This window comes from Strix uralensis, chromosome 5 (genome assembly GCF_047716275.1).
Source record: "Strix uralensis isolate ZFMK-TIS-50842 chromosome 5, bStrUra1, whole genome shotgun sequence".
Taxonomy (NCBI): Eukaryota; Metazoa; Chordata; class Aves; order Strigiformes; family Strigidae; genus Strix; species Strix uralensis.
In genome coordinates, this window is record NC_133976.1 from 61,250,233 (window position 1) to 61,271,164 (window position 20,932).

The window sequence follows — 20,932 nt, forward strand, 5'->3', positions numbered from 1 at the left end:
CCGAGGTTTGTGTGTAACAGGGAGGCAAGTTTCGTAGGGAGGTCTACTGTATTTTATTAGATCAGCTGATTTAGTGGAAAAACTTTTGGACTCACAAATCCAGTATATCCTAGGGGGTATGTATATAAAAACGGTGTTATTCTATAGGAGGACAGACCTGCTCCTCCTTGGCTGGGATTGCTCTGTCATGTTCACTGTGCAGGAGGTAGGACAGATGGTAAAATAAACCAGCCAAGACATGGGTGTGGGGAAGGCATGGAGAGGTGGAGCAGAACCACTCATTCTCACCAACAGCTAACGCCTGCCAAAGTGCTATCCAAGTAATCAGAAATCTGCATCTGCTCCCACAGTGACTACTTCATGGAATAAATCATTGGCTAAACCTCTCTTGACTATCCACCCTTGTCCCAGTTTCATTGAGGGAAGTAATGGATACAGATATTTTGCAACTCATGGTATGCATTGTTTATGATTACATTTGCATCACAAATGTTGTTAACAGGTCCCTGGGACAAAGGAGAGACGATGCTAAAGACATTGCCTTCTTTCTTGCTGTGTTGGCTGTCCTTGCGGCTTGAGGCTAATCCTGGTTTTAAAATGAGGATTACTCAGAATGGGCTGGACTACGGTATGTCTAACATTGCCAGAAGTTAATTTATGATAGATATGCACAGAATATAGAATACACACAGAATAATACATCTTAATAAAGATGCAGTGTAGAAACAAGCTCCTTAAAAAGTGAAACAGAATAAATTCCTTTTGTCACTTCATACCAGGAACACCCTTTGTCTCTTCTCTGACTTATTTCCTTCCTTGTTGTGCACCCCAGGTGTGAATTTATCCTTGCATTGGTGATTGCATTGTCCTACAGTCCAACAGCATTTCTACTACATTCCTTGTATCATCTACTTTCTTAGAACCAGAATGAGATGGTCATTTAATTGCTCCGTTTTTAAAAGTGTCAAAAAGCTGATTGAAAGTCAAATATTTAATTGAAGATAATAAGACATAATTGGGAAAAAACCTTACAATTTTGGAACAACCACATAGCTGCACAATCTCATTCCTCCATCTGGTGTGGGATAGCAGCTGCATGTGCCATTCTTTCAAAAAAAATCTAGTAACTGTCTGTCATAATTCTGCCCCTTAACAGAGTATCAGCAATTTCCACAATATATTTTCCTTACTCTTTCTATTCATAAAGGTTAACAAGGCACAAATTCAACAAAGGCTGGGTCGTGCTAAGGATTAGTTGTCATTTATGTATTGAACATGCTGACAGGTAAACAATGGACTTGTGAGATGTGGGTTTATGCCTTAGAGATGAAAGCAAGGATCAGGTCCACTTATTTGTCTGTATAAGCATTGTTTTAAAGTCTTTTGAGGAGTTGAGAAGTGCAGGGCAAACATCAGTCACCCAAAGCAGAACTGATTTCCATATCTTTTTATGACACAGGAGAAGTTGCTCCCTAAGGTTCTCTCATGCCTGTAGAAATGAGACTTCAGCTGTCGGTCTCGGTCCAGCCAGGATCGGGGCAATGCGCAGAAGAATGACAAACTCACACCAGTTTGTTGAAGGGGAGGCATTGCCAAGAGCAAATGCCACCTCACTATGTGCAAGCTCCCAATTTATTACCACCTGTTTACATAGATTTGTTTTTACTTTTACATCATACTGACCTTTAGGTTTTGCCTGTTTATTGCTTACATGCTCACCGCACTCTGCAGGTGGTGTTTTTTACTGCTGTTTTTCACTCAACACGGTGTTACATAATGCTGCCTTAGTTTCCCACAATCATTCTTCTAACCTCAAGGTCAGTTTGCTAACCACCAGTTCTTAATTCCCACATTCATCTTGGTGTTTCTTAGTGGCCCAGCGGTTTTTGTGACATTCAGCATGGCCTTCAAGTGCTGAACAAACAAATGAAGTTTGCATACCCCTGCATTAGTAGTAAGAAGAGGCAAATACCTCCCAAAGGTATTTCTCATATTTGAAGAGCATGATGCGTGTCATGTCTTTTCCCTTAATGATATTTGAAGGCTGAGGCAATAGACCCTGCCTGCACACTCCTTGTCTGCTACAAGAACCTTGAGAGAAATTCCACCTGCAATCAATGGCTGCCTTCACTGACAGTTGTAAGAGAGCTTTAAGTTATTTCAGTCAGAGCCCATATTTTGCTTTGGAGGCAGGAATTCCCAGGGAATGATAACTTACCTCTCCTTCATAAAAGATGTATTTTATAAAAAGGTATTCCCATGATGAGTTACTGATTTCAATTTTTTGCTTTTTTAATACACTGAAGTCTGGGGGAGAAAAAAATACTTTGTATTCAGCAGCTGTGAGGCCAAAAGCCAAAGAAACTAATGCTAAAAATATCTGAAAGCAGGACATTATTCAGTATTAAAGTTTTAGCAGTGTCTTCATCAGAGATGAGCAGAAAGAAGGAAGACACAAGGAATTTGGGATTTAAAGATGTTCTGTTTGTTGATGATAGGGTCTGTGTGTATTATCAATGCACAAATAGCATTGAAGCTTTCAAGAAACTAGGGATTCCTTAAAGTAAGGAGAGAAGATAAGGAAATAAGTCAGAGGTCTGCAGCATGATGTAATGGATAAGGTGCAGTGGTATGTACTCTGAAAGAAATGGGAAGAAAATGTTTAAAAGGATTGTTCTTAAACCTCAAACAACTTCCTGTACACAAGTAACAATCCAGATAGTTCCGCATTTGACATACCAGCACTTTAGATGCGTATATCACACTTCTGTAAGTAAATACTACATATAGAAGTCATCTTGCTACTTCTTAACTGACTTTTTAATTCAACAGGTATGAGACAATCTGAGGTAAAGGTGATACCAAGTGTTTCCCAAGGCTGTCCACATTGTGAGTGAAGTGAATGAAGTATAACCGTTTCAGAAACCTGACGAGTTCTAGAATATAAAATACAGCTCAAGGATGACATGATCCTAACAGATGATCTTGATCTTCAGTTAAATGATTTGTATGTGAGGCTAATGGAAGTTATAAATGGGTGTGTAAGTGGTTGGAAGATCTAGGTAAGGATCATAGAATCAGGGCGTTTCAAGAACTATGTTAAAAGTGATGGTTAAATTACTTGGTAGCATATCTGGACCTTTGGGTGCCTGAATCCAATCTGCAAGGCATGTGCTTTCCTCTGTTCCCTTGTAGGCAGGAGGATTGGGATGGAGCTCCTGAAGCAAGCAGTATTGAAAGAGACCTTCCCAAGCTGGAGTGGTCAGGAGAATTTCTCAGTCGTTAATGTGAACTATGTCATTTCAAGGTAAGTAAAGGAAATACATTTCAAAGTTTTAGGGTGAAACAGCTTATTCTTACTGCATAGTAATAATTATGCAGCCACTTTTTTGTTCAGTGTAAAAGTTTAGTGGTTCATCTAACTCTGCTCCCACTGCCCAAGCACTGATTTGTTTTATAAGTGCTTCCTTCTACCACACTCAGAGATGATCTTTTAGAAAGCTGAAGGAGCACCTTGGCTGTTTTTTTAGTTGCCTTGTATCAGAGCTTGGGGCAAGGCAGGTGTAAACATGGCTATGATACAGCAGGGGAAATGGGTGGGAAAGAGGGCAGAATCGGTGTTATTAAGTGTGCTACTGTGAAGGACCTGTGGCAGTGAAAATAATTCATTTGTGTTTGATGAGAAAAAGACAACAAAATGGTAAGATGAAAATGTGTGCAAGGGGACAGTGTATCTGGGCTGATGTGGCAGGAGGATGACTTTTACAGAATCTTTTTGGATGGATTTACAAGGGTAAATCAGCATTTTTATTGGATAGGGCTCAACACCTATTTCCTGCTGAGGAAAATCATTGTACCAGGAGCAGCCATTAGAAAAACAGTTTTATAGAGTCTTCTACAATTTCTCCAAATAAGGAGACTAATATAAAAGTATTTTTTTCTACAGCCTTCAATCTCATCTTCCAATAGGTATAAACAGGAAAACAGAAACTTCTGGTCTTTTAATACTACTATCAAGCCAAGTTCTGCTGCTCAGTAGCATTTTACTTCCTTTTCTTTACAAATTACCCAGAGCAAAAAATACCAATCTGGGAGACTTCATGTACCTTCTGCTGGATAGGGTCTGCATCCTTTACCTATACATATTTTCCTAATAGCCTGCATTCTGGCAGGATTCATTGTATTATACCATCCTCACAACCTTAATCCCTGCACATCTGAGAGAGCTGTGTTTGGACAGACTGGAGAAGAAGAAACTGTGGGGGTGGAGGTGCGTGTGTCTTATTGCATGTCTTCTACTGTCTGCTGGGTGGTGATTATAAAGAATATGGAGCTAAATGCTTCCTTGGAGGTACACAGTGAAAGGATCATGGGCAACAGACATAAGTTACATCAAGAAAAGCTAGGAAAAAGTGCTAAGGAGCACCAGAACAAGGGCCCAAAGAGGTTGGGGAATCTCCATCCAGGTGTTCAAGACTCAAGTGGGCATGGCCCCTGAGTTGGCCCAGCTTTGAGTAGGGGGTTGAACCAGAAAATCTCCTGAGGTCCCATTCCAACCTAAATTATTATATGATCTTCAAAATCCCAATCCATTCTCCCATCCATAGTTCTTGAAATTGGCCATCTTCCCAGTGGATAATCTGATTTTAGCTCACTGCAAACAAGATTACTAAGGTCAGCCTTACTGCTGCCCAAGATGTTATTGGAAAATTATGGTCATTTTAACTAAAAGTAACTGGTGCCTTCTGCCCCATGGAAAGTAGATTAAAGGCAGTTGTTTCAGAGATCTCTGCCAGATATTGGGAAACAATCAATCAGGAATGTGTACTACATGATAAGATTACAGCTGATATCTTTACAATGTTCAGCCTAGTTCAACACACCCATTTGCAAGACAGTATCCTTGAGTATCAAACATTTGTTTTGGCAGGGAAATCTTCAAGTAAGATTTTGTTTAGAAAAACGGATCCTCTCCAGAGCCCTTTTCTGAGGCAAGGGAGAGGATGCAGAATGGGGAAAGAGAAACTTTGATGTTCTTCAGCAAACACTAGCATTCAGACAACCTGATTTATTTATAGATACAGCATCTGGGTTTAACACACAGACTTATTTTCCCCAGCAAGCACATTTTGCTCTAAAGAGTTTGTTTTTCTCCCAAGGGGAGGTTTTTGTTTTGGCCAGGCATCCTTTTTTCCGCAGGCAGATAGCAAAGATTCTTTTTCCAAGGATGCTACTAGGTGTAATGGTACTGGTGTCTTTCTTTCCTAAAATATACAGGGGTCAGTCATTTCTAAGAAATTCTTTTACAAAAGCATAGACTTTGCCTTTTATAGCAGAAAGGTTTTCAGTGATCAGAAGTCCTTTTTAGTCTTTTGACATGCAGTCTAATATTCCCTTTCTGTATTCTGTAGGCTCAGAATTAATGCTGTAGATTTCCCAGAAACTTCTGCTTCCTTTATTCCTGGCACGGGTATTAGTCTGTAAGTGGCATATGCTTCTGCTACAATCAGTGCAGACTGGAGTATGAACACATGGCTGCTGTAAGTGTTGTACAGAGAGATGCAGGTTGGAGAGTGGCAGTTCTGGGAGAGGGATTGTAAATGAAATTCAGAAATCTAGTTGGTAATTATTATTTTTCAGGTCAGATATGCTTTATCATTTAACAACAATCTATCTGAATAAACTTCTTAAGGAAACAGCCCCTGCCAACTAATGCTTTTTTTTCTTTTTCTTTTTTTTTTTTTTTTTAATTATTGTACCCCACAGGTTGTCTCTTTGGGAAATATCAGATCAGACATCCGTTAGCATGCTCAACTTGTCCAGATTGTATATTACATGGTATAACATGAATATTCAGGACGACAGAGTTTGCAGTGGCCATGTTTGTTCCTTTCTTTGTACAGTATAACTGGAAGGTTGACTCTATAGCTAATTATCTATTTGCTGATACAGTGTATATTGTCTTCTAAAGTGCTTCTGTTAAAGGAAGGGCACTGTCACAATGCCAAACATTCAGAATTTTGGAAACTCCAGAATTAGGGTCACTATGGAAAACTGACAGCTTCATGACCTGTGTAGTATGAGATTGTCCACTTTTTTATCCCAGAATTTTTACTATAGCATTGTAATTCAATATTGTAAATTTTCTTGGGGGTGGGAGGAGGGATAAAATGTCTGGGTTATCAGAAAAGCTTGCTAATCTCTACAACTTGGGTTAATGAAGTAGCTGGTAACAGCAGTAGGCATTGCTCTATTTGCAAGCCAGATAGTACAGCAAAATGGATCACCATGCAGCAAGTTTCACAGCATGTCCTGATTTCAAAAGAGCATGGACATGCAGTTCTGGATTCAGTCTCAGTACTGGTGGCTGGAAAGTGCTGTCACTGTGCCCCTAACCTGTCTGTTGTTCCTTCTGTCATACCAGTATTGTGAGGAAAAGGATACTGAGTTCAGCAGGGCAAATCAGCTGTTCCCAAACACAAAGCTACCTCTCCCTCTTGCTGAAGGATAAGAATCTGGGCATAATCTGGAGACCCCAGATGTGTAAAACTTCAAAGACTTCACAGACAGCAAGGGAGGCAGGGATCTGGTATGCAGGATTTGGTGGAGCAGATCATGGTGGAGGTGGTCAAAGCCAGCTTTGGTGGAGCTTAGGGGGTGAAGGGGTTTTCTTGCCTTTCTGAGGAGCAGAAGGAACAATCTGTGCTGCTTTGTTCAATGTGATGTTCTGTGAATGGCTATAGGTATAGACAGATCCAGAATATGCCCTACTCTTCATCCCCTTCATTCCTTAGCCCTACATGTTGCTTTCAGTATAGCAGACTAAGAGGGGCCAGCTGAAAATGAGCTTTCCAAGGGAGACCATTGACAACCCACCCCTCCCAGGCTGTTTCTAGGGTCAGTAAGATGGGTCTTATCACAGCTTTTTAGTTGTGATAGTGTTATCCCTGCATTTCCAGCTCTCACTGTAGCCCTTCTCTCCACTGTGTTGCAGAGCACTCTGCCAGTCACAAAATCTCCTGGCAGGCCCTTTGCTCCTGGAGGCCTGGAGCTGAAACCCTGCCTCAGTGAATAACAATTCCTCCTGAAGAAGAGCAGATATAAGGATGCAGGAACAGAGGACCTAAGTAGTTGGGCTTCTCCCCATCTCCCAAGCAGCCCAAAAAGGGAGGAGGAGGGCTGAGGTCCTTTTGCACTGATCCTTGTCACTGAAGGATGGCTAAACCTAAGGATCTTCTGAAAGTCATTTTGTCCAGCCCCCTGCTCAAAACAGAACAGTCACCAGACTGTCAGCTGTCTAGTGATGGTGTTTAGCCAAGTAACCTGTCCCAGTGCTGCACAACCCTCCTGGGGAAAATGTTTTTCCTAATGGCTTGTGGGATAGGGGTTTGGTTAGGGACTGGAAAATGAGGGTCTGGAGAGTGGCACTTCCTCCAAGAGCCACTTGATGCACATATATGGACTGAAAGGTGGGGTTGAAAATGGTAGTGGTGGTAGGAGGGACTCTGTGACTGGCAATACTACTCACTAGTTTGGTCAAGGGTAGTGTATGGTTTGGGGCTGGGCTAGATTAATCTTTTGGGATTACAACCTTTTTCCCCAGGATTTTTGCTTAGCCTGAAAAATAAAGAGGAAAACTGAGAGACTCATGGTTTGAGCTTCATATTGGGCTGGGCTCTTTCTCCATAGTGTGGTGCAGCCACTGTAGTAATGCCTGGGAAAAGAAAACCTGAGTAACCAGGATGAAGGGGTGAAAAATGCTTTTGGTGCCAGTTCTGTTACAGTAAATAAGGTTATTATATGGTAAATAAGGCTATTCTAACATCCATTCAGCTCTCTGTATCCTGCTTGGTTGGTCTACAGCTTCTACAACTCCTAACCATAGTCCTAATACCTAAACTTGCTGGAATTTAGGTATAAGGATATTTTTGTTGGGGTCTTAGAAGGGATTTTTACAGGAAGGAGACAGAATGAATGGATTTGGGCAGGACAAAGAATGGAGGAATGTATATATTTTAAAGAGTTATTGAAATTTGTTACAAGAAAGAGGGAAGTGGAACAATTGCAAAGTTGAGAACTGCTGGGTTATGTTATATTTATTAGCTAACTGACTTCTGCTGCTGCAGTCCCAGAGGCCTTCAGGGTGATCTGTCATGAAGGATTGGAATGTCTGGTGTTGCTGTGACATTGTCACATTTTTGCAAACTTGTCAAATCCTGCACAACACTGGAAAATTCATGCCCTGGAAACTCATGCATATAATCTGTTTTTGAATACTATGCATGTCCCTAATCTACTTTAATCCCCAGAAAACCCATTCTTCATTCGAGATGACTGAAGCAAAAAGTCCTTTCAAACTTGATTTACAGGTAGTTGCTTAAATTGTTCCTTTAAAACAGATGTTTCCTTGACTGAGTTTGGTTTTTTCCTCCGAGCAGCAAAGACCAAGGAGGAATTACTGTGTCCATCTCAGGACTGTTTATTGCAGTTATCTTCAAATTGTCAAGGGACAGCACAGGCCACTTGTCCATGTTGCTACACAATTGCCAGCTGATCATTAATAGTATAAAAGTCAAGTTAAATGGAGGCTCTAGGTATGTACAGTAGATTTTCTAATAACTCTGGGAAGTAGCAGGGTTTGTAGTATAAGGGCCCCTTTTCAAATTTTGACTTTTAGGGATCCAGTTACAGGATACAACTAATTATTGAAGGCTATGAAAATAGATTTTTATAGGTCTGTTTTCAAAACCAAGCTCCTTTCCTGGGTGTGTGAAGTGCAGTTAATCTACACTTCTTTCTGCATGTGCCAACATATAAGTTAACTAAGCATGCTGCATATGAAAACAATGCCATTTGGGCATATTAAAGAATACAAGATTGCAAATGGAGGTTTGCAGTTATGAAGGTGGTCTAGACTGATTATGCCTTTTGACAAGCTGACCTACAATTTCACGATAAAACTTTCCAAAGATAATATGAAACAATGCTTGTAGTTGTCCTCATTTTGATTTTCTAGAAATTTTTTTGTTTTACCGAAAGACAAAATGTGGCTAATTGAGTATTGTTTGTCAACACATTAACATGAACATTCACTACTTTTCAGATTGCCTTCTAAACAGCTTTTATGAGACTGAGAGCTCCTAGCATTTGTCTGAGGCTTAGAAATTAATAAAAACAGTCAACTGCACAGTCTACCAATATTGCTGTAATCACATGTCATTAATATAAAGGACATTGATGTCCCAGTCTGCCAGATTCTATATTTTGAAAATTTCAATCCATGGTAAAAAGTCATTGTGTTCACTTCCTTCCCTCTAGCTGGATCTACAGCTTTCTGTCTGATTACCTTGAGAAGCCCATTCACACCAAATTGGATAAAAATGTAAGTTTGCAAAGATGGTTTCAAGTAGTGAAAGGAGGAGTTGAAATACAGCCCTTACATTACTGACTTGCCTCTCTTTTATGTAGCTATGCCTAAATATCAAGTACAAAATCCAAATGATGGATGCACAGCTAAGAAAGCATAAGGGTGAGTTGCTGATAACAGCTTTCTGTTAAGTAATTTTCATAGTGCTCAAATTGTAGCCTTTTTTATTAGATGCCAAACCATTCCTTTATTCACAGTACAAAAAAAGTGAAGGAAGAAAAATACGGCCATTGTTCTGTACCTTCACCAGAGTCTACCCTAGAAATCTCTTGCATGCACCTTGTATACAATATTCAGATTTCTTCTGTGTCCATAGCAGGTCACCTGTAATCTTTCAGTCTGTTGTAGCTGACCTGTGTTATTTCCTTAGATTTTTGAGATTAACATTTTCATGCTCTTGGTACTGTGGACATAAGAAAACCCGAGTTAGCAGTAATCCACTAAAGAGCTAACAAACATCCCTGTAAGATCTCATAAACTTAGCATATCTTGTTTTGAACTTGAGTTTGAGATAACAATATGCTGAAGGAAGACAGCGTCACACTAAGCATGCTTCTCTTCACACCAGGAACAATTCCTGTGTCACTCTTGCAGAGACATGAAGACAATAGATATGTGTCCAAAAAGCATATATATATATATATATATATATATATATATAAGATTTTCACTTCTATAATAAATTTCACAGCTTTTTTGTTGTTGTTGTTGTGCTTTTTTTTTTCCAAAAAAGGGGCTTATTTGTTGTGCTTATTTGTAGTTTTCACCAATTCAAATTAATTTAATTCACCTAAGTCATATAATTCAGGTCAAAGAGTTTGTTCCCGCTCTTCACTTTGCATTGTGGATATTTCTATTATCTGCTCTGCTATTCAGAAGCAGAGTAAGTAGATTTTTATTTTTCCTAAAATGGCCTATACCTGCCGTGTGCCAAATATTACTGAAAATGTGGCAAATATTACTGAAAATCATAGTCATCGAGAACATTTTCTTATGCATCACATACCTAAACACTTCAGGCTCAAGGCCACTCCAAGCTCTGCTGTCATATTGAGTAGTTCACAATCTCTGTGTGAATTCACCATTTCTCTTTAAACCCATCTGATTTTTACACAGTATGAACAGATCTTACAGTCAAAAATAACAATCAGACTGAAGCTGCATGCGAGCACATTTCAGAAGAAATCTTCAATCATATTGTCTGGTAAAGTGCCCTCTATTGTTGGGAACAAACATCCCTTGTCTTCAACACTGGTATGCGTAAAAATGTGCTAATGTCATCTTCCAAAGTATTTAGTAGTATTTACCAGTATTTCGCTAATCATATAGGAGACTTTAGTTCTCTTGGGCAAACACATAACAAAAAAGGGGACTCTGCCCTAGATACTTTTTCTTTCATTGCATGGGAGAGATTTCTGAGGAATGTATTCAGTTGTGGACAACAGCAGAACAGGGCCTAAACCAGGAGGAACGGATGACTTTTCCAGAGGGAATACTCTCACTTTTTCCCTTATAACAAGTTTTTTTATTTCCTTCTTACATCTTCCACCCTTGTTTTTCTTCAGATTCATCATTTCTATAATGCCTTTGCCTTTAACTAAACAATAACCGCTTGTGATGTGTTTTTGTAATAACGGCTGTTTTGGTTTTGTCCATCATTCTTCTAGTCTTAAACCAGATTGATGCCTTTGCCCATATAGACTATTCCCTAGTTAGTTCTCCAATAGTCTTCAAAACACACATTAACTTGAATTTGAAAGTAATTTGTCTTTAATATCAGTGTGCTTTCTAAGACTTTTCTGATTCTCTGTTGTGTTGATTCACTTTCTTTCACTACAGTCTTACTCAGCCTCTCCAATATTTAATTAGAAAAGCAATGTAAGACATTTGGAGCTCTTTTGGAAACCAGATACAATTGCTTATTTAATAAATTAATGTTTTGCTGATTATAATACGATTCACCTCACTTGCCTCCTGCAAAGGGTACAAGTCAGAAAACGCTGCCCAATCCTCTTTCACCTCCGGGACCAGTGATCCACTCACGGGGGGCCCTCTGTGGGCAGATGGAGGGTCCCGCTGAGGTTCAAGCAGGGGCGCCATAGGCTGAGTTGTCCCTGGATTCTTAGTTTTAGAACTCTGCACTCTCTTGCTAGGTTTATTCAGCTCTCTCTGTGTATATATTCGCCACGGCTCGTTAGTTGGAACACCATAAATTTTTTCATGAGACATGCTGTCTTTTAACAAAGCCGTAAACATTTCCTTACGAGAAATCCTGTTTTCACTGCCTTTAGGGCTGTCTCGAGTATCTCAATTCCCTGCACTCCCTCAGGGGCCCCACTCTTCAAGGTCATGTAACTGTTGCACTTTTTCTATTATGTCACAAAGGGGATTTTCTATCTCATTAATCAAAAGAGTTATAATTACATTTTTATATGCCGGTGGAGCGGTTTTAATCACTCTGTTTCTCATAGTGACCAACAAAGGATGCTGCATCATAAAGTCAGCGTCTCCTACAAAAGTAACTGCTTTCATCCCTTCCTCTTTCATTTGCTGTATACAATCTTGCAAAGTATACCACTGACGGTCAGATGCCAGCCAATCATTCTCTGTAGGATATTTGGTATTACATCCCAGAGCAGCCAATGCTAACAAGTTAATATCCTGAGTGTTGTTTTGAAATGCATCCTGCACAAAAGAATCTGAACTTAAAATCAAAAATCTTTTAGAATCTCCTGCGTCTAGGGTTACCCCTGCCACTCCCTGATCCTGCAAACGCACCATCCAAGAGAGCAAGGATTCCCCCGGTCTCTGCTTAAATCTTTCAATTATATCATTTATTTCATGCTGTGTATAATCCTCTATCATATCCTTCCTCACAGGTTGCCCAATATTAGGATCTCTAGCAGGATCCCACTGCACACCCGCTTCTGCAATCACCACATGCACTTTCTTACAGTTTCTCCTTCTCCTATACTTATATTGTGCTACTCGCACCGCAGCTTTCTCCGCCACTGTCTGATAAGTATCCAGTTTATCAGCAAGCAACTTATTCTGGCATTGCAACATCACTGTTTGACTCTGCAAATCACACATCTGTCGCTTCATCTGGGAGCGCTCTAACAACAGAGCCTCCCTTTACTCTGGTGTTGTTTTCTGTATGCAGTTAACAAAATCCATCCTTGTTTACTTGAATTTGTAGTTTCTTTCCCTTTTTCAATAGATACCTTTTCATACAATTTAAAACATCCAAAGGTTACTTTAAATAATGGCATTTTTGTCGTATCCCACTTCTGACACCAATTTATGATTTGCTGATTAGGGATACCAGTTAAACTCAGACACCAGAGTGAAAAGAGTAGGTGTATTTTATTCAAAATAACTAAATAATGTAACAGAATAATACAGAAAACATACAGTAAGAAAAGACAGAATAGTGCACTTAAACAAATGGGAAAATACAGGGTAATGCATCAAATCATTACTACCTGAGAGAGAGAATAGTGATTAAGAAAGATACATCACCACTTGCATACGTTACCATCATCCAGATCCGCAGTCGCTGGGCAGCCCCGGTTACAGCGAGGATTTGGAGAGCCTGTCCCGGCAAGTGGGAAATCCTATGTGGTGCGTCCACCCATAGGTGAGGCATGCAAAGTTGCTGTGAGCGGGTCCAGCCTTATATACCCAAAAATCAGCAAGCCAGAATAACTGGCACCTTTGTTTTAAGCGGAAATATCTGGTTTCAATCTCACATTAGATTCCCCCAGAGCCTGGCCAGGGCTCAAGGAAGAAGCTAAGGGAGTTCTTCTGATTATCTAATTGGATTAGGCGCAAGGTCTCACATCAGGCCACAGTGACAAACAACTGTGTCCATGACCCTGTTATTTTATCCACACACAAAGAAAGATAAAGATACATTCAAGATAGCTACATCTTCCATACATATTTCACTAATGATTACATACTGAGTTAGCAGCTTCGACTCAGGGCCTGTTGCTCAGGCTTCAGTACTTCCACCTTTTACATCAGAATAGGTGGTTTGCTATAACTTAGTATAATACCTATTAGCACAATGCTTATCAGTTATAAAATATACAGGATTCATCTATAGGTCAACTCTGGCTTGGGCCGGTTGTCCAAGCCTTAGCACTTCAATTAACTGCATTTGTTAATTAACCAAAGCTATTATTTAAAAGTAAATTATTTCAGAGTTGAAACCCTTCAGAGGTGCTTTATAAACAGCATAAAAATGTTCTTTAGATACACAGCTCTTTCACTGCTGCTTGGTCTTCACCTGTTACCAGGGATACATAATCCATGATGGCTAACCAATGTGATTGCAATCCCAAGCATTTTTTTTGAGGTGACTCAGCATCTTGTATATGTACAGGTCACACCCAAAAAAAAGACTTCTCACAGACAGTCCTTAAGCAGCACACAGCAGTTCCTTTTTTATCCATTTTCCGCCTTTGTTGGCAAGAGATATCTCAGCAATGCCCAGCTTTTCCAGCAGCCTCAACAGTCTTTGTAATTCAGAGCATCCCCATGGCTCTCAGAACTGACTTAAGAAAGATGTGCTAGATCTGTGGCTGTGGCTGAAAATCTCCCTCTTGGTTATTTTGTTCAAGCAACTTTTACCACTCACAAAAAACACTCTGCAAGCAGGATATACATAGCTTAAAAATACGAAGAAATTATTTATCAGCTGCTATAGCTAATTAGAATTTACAGGCTAAGCTTTAACATGACACCAATGGGATTTAACATCCCAATGGGATACTGGATGAGTCTTTGTAAATCGGTTATTAATCAGTTAAGGAAGTTACTGGTCTTCAGTGCTCCTTGGAACAGGCTGATTCTTGATGGTTATGAGTTGCCATCTTCCACCTCAACTTTTTTCTTAGGGTTTTATACCTTTCCATGTCAGTATTTTTCCTGTTGAATCCTTCAGCTACTAACCATTACAGTGTCAATAATTACACTACTTACATACTGTCTGTTCTTACTTTTCTTGTCTTACATGGCCTGAGCTCACACACCTTCTCACATTTTAAGAATTGTTTTCATAGTGTAACTTAACCAAGGTTCCACACCTGTGCAGCACCCAAACTAGGTCTTGGAGGACTGGCAGCTGGACCAGGGCTAAGAGTTCAGTTCCTTTGTGTCCCTGTCCTAAGCAACTTCCAGTGCTTTTGGGGTGTATCTGAATATTTTCTTAAAATGGCACCCTTAGAATTAAATTAACGAATGTGTCTTTGCCACAAGAGAATGAAAGCTGTGGTCCAGAGAATTTTTTTTCTGTCACATAGCTGCAGTTCAGAATAATCACTTGAATACTGAAATTCAAACTTTGAAAGGATGGAGGCCAGGTTTTCTCTGTGATTCCTGTATTTTTGCAAAAGAGTCTAAATTTGCTGATTTTTAGGTCATATCACAAACTTATTTGCTTACTCCAGGTTTTCTTTAATGTCAAGATTTTCTTCAGATTAGGAAGAATTCTTTCTGTTCAACCACTGCTAGTGCATTGTGACAGATACAAATGTTTACAACTAGAAATACTTGATAATGACTCTTTGCAGGGCACAGTCTATCCAGTAGGAAATCAGAGACCCTTCCTTTGCGCCAGCTCTGTTTGCTCTCCCAAACCAGGGTGCTTCCATGCTATACCTGGGAGTCTCCAGTTATTTTCTCAAGTCTGCTTCACTGGCTTACTACAGAGCAGGGGCCTTTAACATCACCATCTCCAAAGACGTGAGTATAATTTGCATGTAATAGAATTACAAATATCAGTGGTATGGATATTCACATTATATTTGCCATTTTACACAGATTTGGGTCACACTTCTACCACTTGTAGGAGGGAATCCTGACATTCATTCTGTATGTCATCATTTACAATAGTCAATGTCTCCCTCAGACCTAAGTCTGAACTTCTTGGCAGCTCTAGGCAAGGAATGACAGATATGAACATCACAGACTTGGTGTGCAAGGAATGGCAAGAAAGAACCAAAAAAAAGCTTTTCTCTCCATGGATTCCACATAGGAAAGGAAAGGGCAAGACAGGAAAAAGTGTACTGAAGCCACAGTCTGCTGCATAGAGGCCCACAACAAAAGTATTGGCTATGTTGAGAGCTACAATAAACCCTCAGACTTAACAGAGCAGCAGGATGAGGCAAGAAGCAGGTACAAAGAAACTAAGCTTTCAGCTGTGGGTGAAGAACATACAAGACTTCTCTCAGAAATGCTGTTTCCACACTGGCATTAGTAGTCAGAGTTACCAAGAAGTTTTTTCTAACTGAAACAGTGCTAAGAGGGTCTTTATAAAAATTGGTGACAGAAATGGCACTGATAAACATCAGCATAGTGGTCAGCAGCAAATGGACAAATGAGATTTTTGAGTCCTGCCTCTGACAGATTCAGTATATTTCATCTAAGAAAGTCCCAAAGGCAAGAAGAAAGCAGGATGCCACCTCTGTTCTTTCAAAGAATAATGCTTATTCACTAGTACATGTTTCTGAAACATGTCCATGAGAAATCTGTCTCTCTTCTGTCCCACAGAGCACTGTGGGTTCCCTAGGAATCATTCTGCAGCAATGAAATACTGAATCAAAACATGCATTATCTAAAACTAAACAGGATATGGAGTTTTTTCCCAAGGAAAACCTAATTTTCAAGCTGATGTAGTGATCTAATTCATTTATTTACTGCTTGCTACTACTTTTAACCTAAATACCGCCTTATTCAAAGACTTTGTTCCTGAGGTGGTACTTTTACTTGTACAGACCTTTTAAGAAGGAGCAGTAGCTAATGTTTTTATAGATATTATCTGTGTACTAGTTCATTTGCAAAAGTTTGGAGGAGACAAGGAAACTGAGCTTGTTTATGATTAGTGTAAGATGCAAACATAAATGTCTATCCCATCATAACTCTATGTTCTTCCTAACTATATCACACTACTCTAGTCATTCTCTACTGCTCTGAGTGCTGGATTTGCTCTCAGTCTCTGAAACAGTTATAAAGACTAAGTGATCTGTGAGATCAGTCTCCTTTTATTCCTGTTCAGGGTAATGGTATCTCTGCTATTGGTAGCCTGACTTCTCTATGCAAAGATGCATGGTTTATGACTACTGGAGATTATATACAATGGGAAGTAATAGTCATGAGTAGCTAAGTTTATAAAGGTGATGCAAGAAATGAAGATACTATGAGATGCTTTAAAAATCCCTAATATGGCAACATTTACTATAAAATTATGAAATTTGGAATCTGTGGCACTGCAAACTAATGTTTTGTTCTCTAGGACTTTCTCTATTTTTCAAAAGATTGGCTCTTTTGGAAGGCTGCCTCTTTTCCAAATTCTTTATATTGTCAGGATCATTAATTTTTTCTTACTGGAATCACTCATTTCCCTCATTTCTTCAACATGCAGTGCTAATCCCCTCCTCTTGAAATACATTTTTCGGGAAAACATTTAAATTATTTCTCTATATATGTTCAATATCTGTGGGTCTAAAACTTCATAATTTGTTTTATGGTCTCTGAAACTCAAGAGTATATGCAATGCTAATTTTGTCATTTCAGTTGGTGTAATTAAAATGAAGTATTTTTAATATAGGTTAATTAGCCAGAAGATAGCACCTGATTATGATGCAGCCATGGAAACTGTAGCTTAACTCTGCATTCAATGTTTTTTTCCTCTTTGAAATTCCACATTCTCTGAGCTATGTACCAGCATGCCCAGTGCTGCTGAAACTGATGGCTACATCACCACCTGCGGTCAGTTTAACTGCAGACATATGCATCCTACAGATCACTGGCTGTGTAGAAGTCTTTGCTCTTCTGCCAAATTCAACCACCCAGTACATCTTTACAGGGAATCTAGTAAGTAACATGAGATAGAAGATAACATTCAGTGCTGGGGCTGAACAAAGCACACAGTAATCTTCCAGATCCTTTGAAAATCATACAGATCATCATAAAATAGCATATACTGGTCTGCCACAAATATGCATACTGTTCTGTTGCACTTCACAGGGAGGAAACATGCACTACATATTGTAGAATTTAACACGCAGGTGCAGAGGGCTACTTATGCGAGCCCTTTTTTCCATGTGGGAGGTTGAGTGATTATTCAAGAATAAATTGTAATATATAAAAATTAATTATCTGATGCCCAGTCTTCCTAACTTGTTTGTTATGAAATAGTTCAGTGTGTCCCCAGATGTCTTTTCATTAGGTTGAAAGTAAACCAATTATATCAGCCATGCAAGGACTTAAATGAACCTAATGATAAGGAGGCAATCAGGGTAGTATTATCACTTCACACATGCAATCTCAGTTGCTAGCAGAAGGCTGCACATTTATAAATTGTTTCACTATCTACATGTATTGACCAAATAAAAAGTTTACACATCGTGTTTCCAATCAGAAAAGCAATTGCATTTGTGCCTGTATCTAAGACAGTATCTATCTGCGTATACAGTCACAGAATACTGTTTTGGTTTTTTCCCTGCAGACAGCCAGCACCAGAGCCAGTTTGACAATAACCAAACAGAAGTTGGTTATCTCATTACTTCTGAAGAGCTAACCAAGGAAAATTCAGAAAGCAACATTAACAATCCCAACATTAGGACACAAAAGAACTTCATTGTGTCAGCATAACAGTGCTTGTTTCACCATGAGAAAAAGAAAATTAGTTACCTTCTTTCCCACAAGAGCTCTAAGATACTTTTGACTGGTTAGTCTAAGTCTTGCAGGTGAAATATAATAATATTGTGGAACAACCATGTCTCTTGGGCAACATGATACTACCCCTTTCTGTAGGTTAAATATCTTTCCAGATGACAATGTTCCATTTATTGGTTATCTTAAAGGCTTCTGTTTCAGTCTGTGCCAATGTTGGAGAATGAAGTTGAGTAGTTTATTCAAAACCCTCTAAATGTTGCTGCCATGCCATGTCTGAGCATCATAAACAGAACTGCCATAGTGCAAATACTGCACTGGACCGCTGTAACTAGCTCTCTGTATGCCTTCACATGAGAGGAAGGGAAAAGTGAGATTACATAGCACATACTGCAACAGCAGACACCATGCCATCAAACAAATGAAACTAGAAAGGTGCCTGTAGTTTGAAGCAAAGCTCAGAGCTTTTTACATCTTGTTGGTTTTGTGGCTACCTACAGTTATGGGTGTTCTCAGCTGTCTTACAACAAATTTTATTCACACTTCAAGCTGGGCTGGGTTTACAGCCCCTTTCTCCCTAAATGCAGCAGGTGGGTAGAAGCACAGACTTTCAGGCAAGTAGCCCACATTGGTGTTTCTTCTTGTTAGGTCTATACTCCAAGCTGGTGCTGTATTCCAGAATATATGATATTTTCTAACCTATTACATTTTAATTAAAGAAAAATGTGATCAGCCTTTTCTTAGTTTTGGTCACTGGCTCTTTTTAACAGGAAAAGAGGACTTAGAGTGATCTGATCCTGTCCGTATAAGTTTAAGAAGTAATGATGCCACTCACTCAGAGCTTTTGACACAAGAATGTATTCTGTTCTTCAAAATGTTGGTTTTCCCAAGGATTATATTTACAATGATCTGAGAATGCATTACAGGCATCAACAGAAAAAGTTAGGCAATCATAATGGTTAACAATGGATATGAGTTTATTCAAATCATAATGAACATTTGAGGAATGTATAGTTCAGCCATTGCAGGAAATGGCAATTCCAGAGAAATTTGATTTCCCAAGTCTTATAGTCACAGCCCAGGACTACACTTGACTGTAGGAGGAGACTAGTATCAGAAAGATGCCAGTGATTCTAGAACTCATTTGTAGTTGTGCCAGTTTTGATTAAAAGCTGTTGGAAATCAAAGAGTCTTTGGCAAAGTTAAATGTGTGAATCAGCATTAAATCAGTATGAGATTCCACAAATGAACCTTCAAGCAGTGTGCATAACTTTTGTCTTCATCCTTTCTAGTGAAACCTCTTCTTTTACTTCTTTTCCTCAGGCTCCAGTTCTCCCTGCTGCACTCCACTCTTGGCTTCTCTGAGGTAAGTTGATGGTTTCAGTGCCTAAGAAAGGTAGCTGAGCCCTTCAGAGATAAAAGAAATTCATCTGAACTTGTTGCTGGACCATTGTTGGTCTGTCTCAGGGATATCATCTGCCACCACTCTTTCTGCTTAGAAATAGTATATTCTCTGCTTTTCTCTTTCTTTCCAGTAAGAGGAAATATACCTCTTGGAGTGTTGGGTTTTTTTCCTCATCAGGGGCTCCAAATGTTATAGATTTATTACCATGTAACATTAATTGAAACAAAGAGAAATGTCTGTCTGGGTCTGCATGACCTAGCAAGCCATCATAGTTGATTCTGTTCACTTCTGTATCCAGCAGCACAAAAGCAGGGATGGGGCTAACACTTCTTCTAGCTGCTTCTGACAGCCAGCCTGAATTCACAGCTGGATTGAGTAGGCGTAGCAGTTGGAGTGAACACGAAGTCAGGCTTAAGCTCAGTTCCATTATCTTGAATCACTTCAACCAAATATCATAAAAAGGGGAGTCAAAAACAGGGAATAAAAGAAACACCATGCCACTGTTTAGATCATTCACTGTAGACTGAGAAATGGTCAGTGTGACTCTTCAGCAGCTCAGCCCAAGCTACATCTTTACATGAAGGGAGGAGGACACTAACCCATTTATCCTTCATGTGCTTTAGAAATGGCTTCTAAGACATTTTGCTCCATAACCTTCTCAGGGACTGAGGTGAGACTGACTTCTCTGGATCATCCTCCTTGACCTTGTTGAAGACAGGTGTGATGCCTGCCTTTTTCCAGTCATGAGGAACCTTTCTTAAGGCCCATGACTTTTTGAAGGTGATAGACAGCAGCTTCACAATGAGATCAGCCAGGCAGAACTTTCAGCATCTCCAGATGCATCCTGTCTGGTCCCATGGATTTGTGTATGTCCGAGTGGGTTAAGTGATCCTGAACTCTGTCTTCCTCTGCTGTGGGTGATGCCTCACTCCCACAGACTCTGCTAGGAGCATAGCAACCCAAGAGGCCAGAGGACAAGTCTTGCTAGTAAAAATGGCCTTTTCTATGCCTCTTGTCACTAGTCCACCGGCCCACTGAGCAATCAGCCCTCATTCTTCTTAGCCTTCCTTTTGCTACTGATGTACTTACAGAAACCTTTCCTGTTGCCCTTCACCTCCCAAACTAATTTAAGCTCCAACTGAACTTTGGCTTTCCTGACTTCATTCCTACATGTGCAAGGAATATCTTTGTGTTCCTTCCAAGTAGCTGGTCTCAGTTTCCATCTTCTGTATGCTTCCTTTTTGTGTTCTGAGTTCACTCAAGAGCTCCATGTTCATTCATGCTGGCCTTCTGCCATAGTTGCTCAATTGTCTGAACATTGTAATTGATCATTCTTATGCTCTGAGGTGGCTGCTCTTGAAGATTAGCCAGCTCTTCTGGGCCTCTAGTCTCCAGGGCAATTTCCCACAGATCCTGAC

General features: G+C 39.7%; 1 protein-coding gene across 1 annotated transcript in view; it reads left to right on the forward strand.

Annotated features, from left to right (window-relative positions):
• Positions 1-20,932, forward strand: part of BPIFC (BPI fold containing family C) — a 48,029-nt gene that overhangs the window by 7,138 nt on the left and 19,959 nt on the right. The window contains 13 exon segments of the mRNA XM_074871313.1: positions 503-628; positions 3,196-3,307; positions 5,412-5,540; positions 8,436-8,594; positions 9,319-9,382; positions 9,469-9,529; positions 11,095-11,186; positions 15,007-15,032; positions 15,034-15,177; positions 16,134-16,192; positions 17,142-17,308; positions 17,943-18,008; positions 19,431-19,475. Of these exon segments, the coding sequence (XP_074727414.1) occupies positions 503-628; positions 3,196-3,307; positions 5,412-5,540; positions 8,436-8,594; positions 9,319-9,382; positions 9,469-9,529; positions 11,095-11,186; positions 15,007-15,032; positions 15,034-15,177; positions 16,134-16,192; positions 17,142-17,308; positions 17,943-18,008; positions 19,431-19,475 (1,250 nt within the window).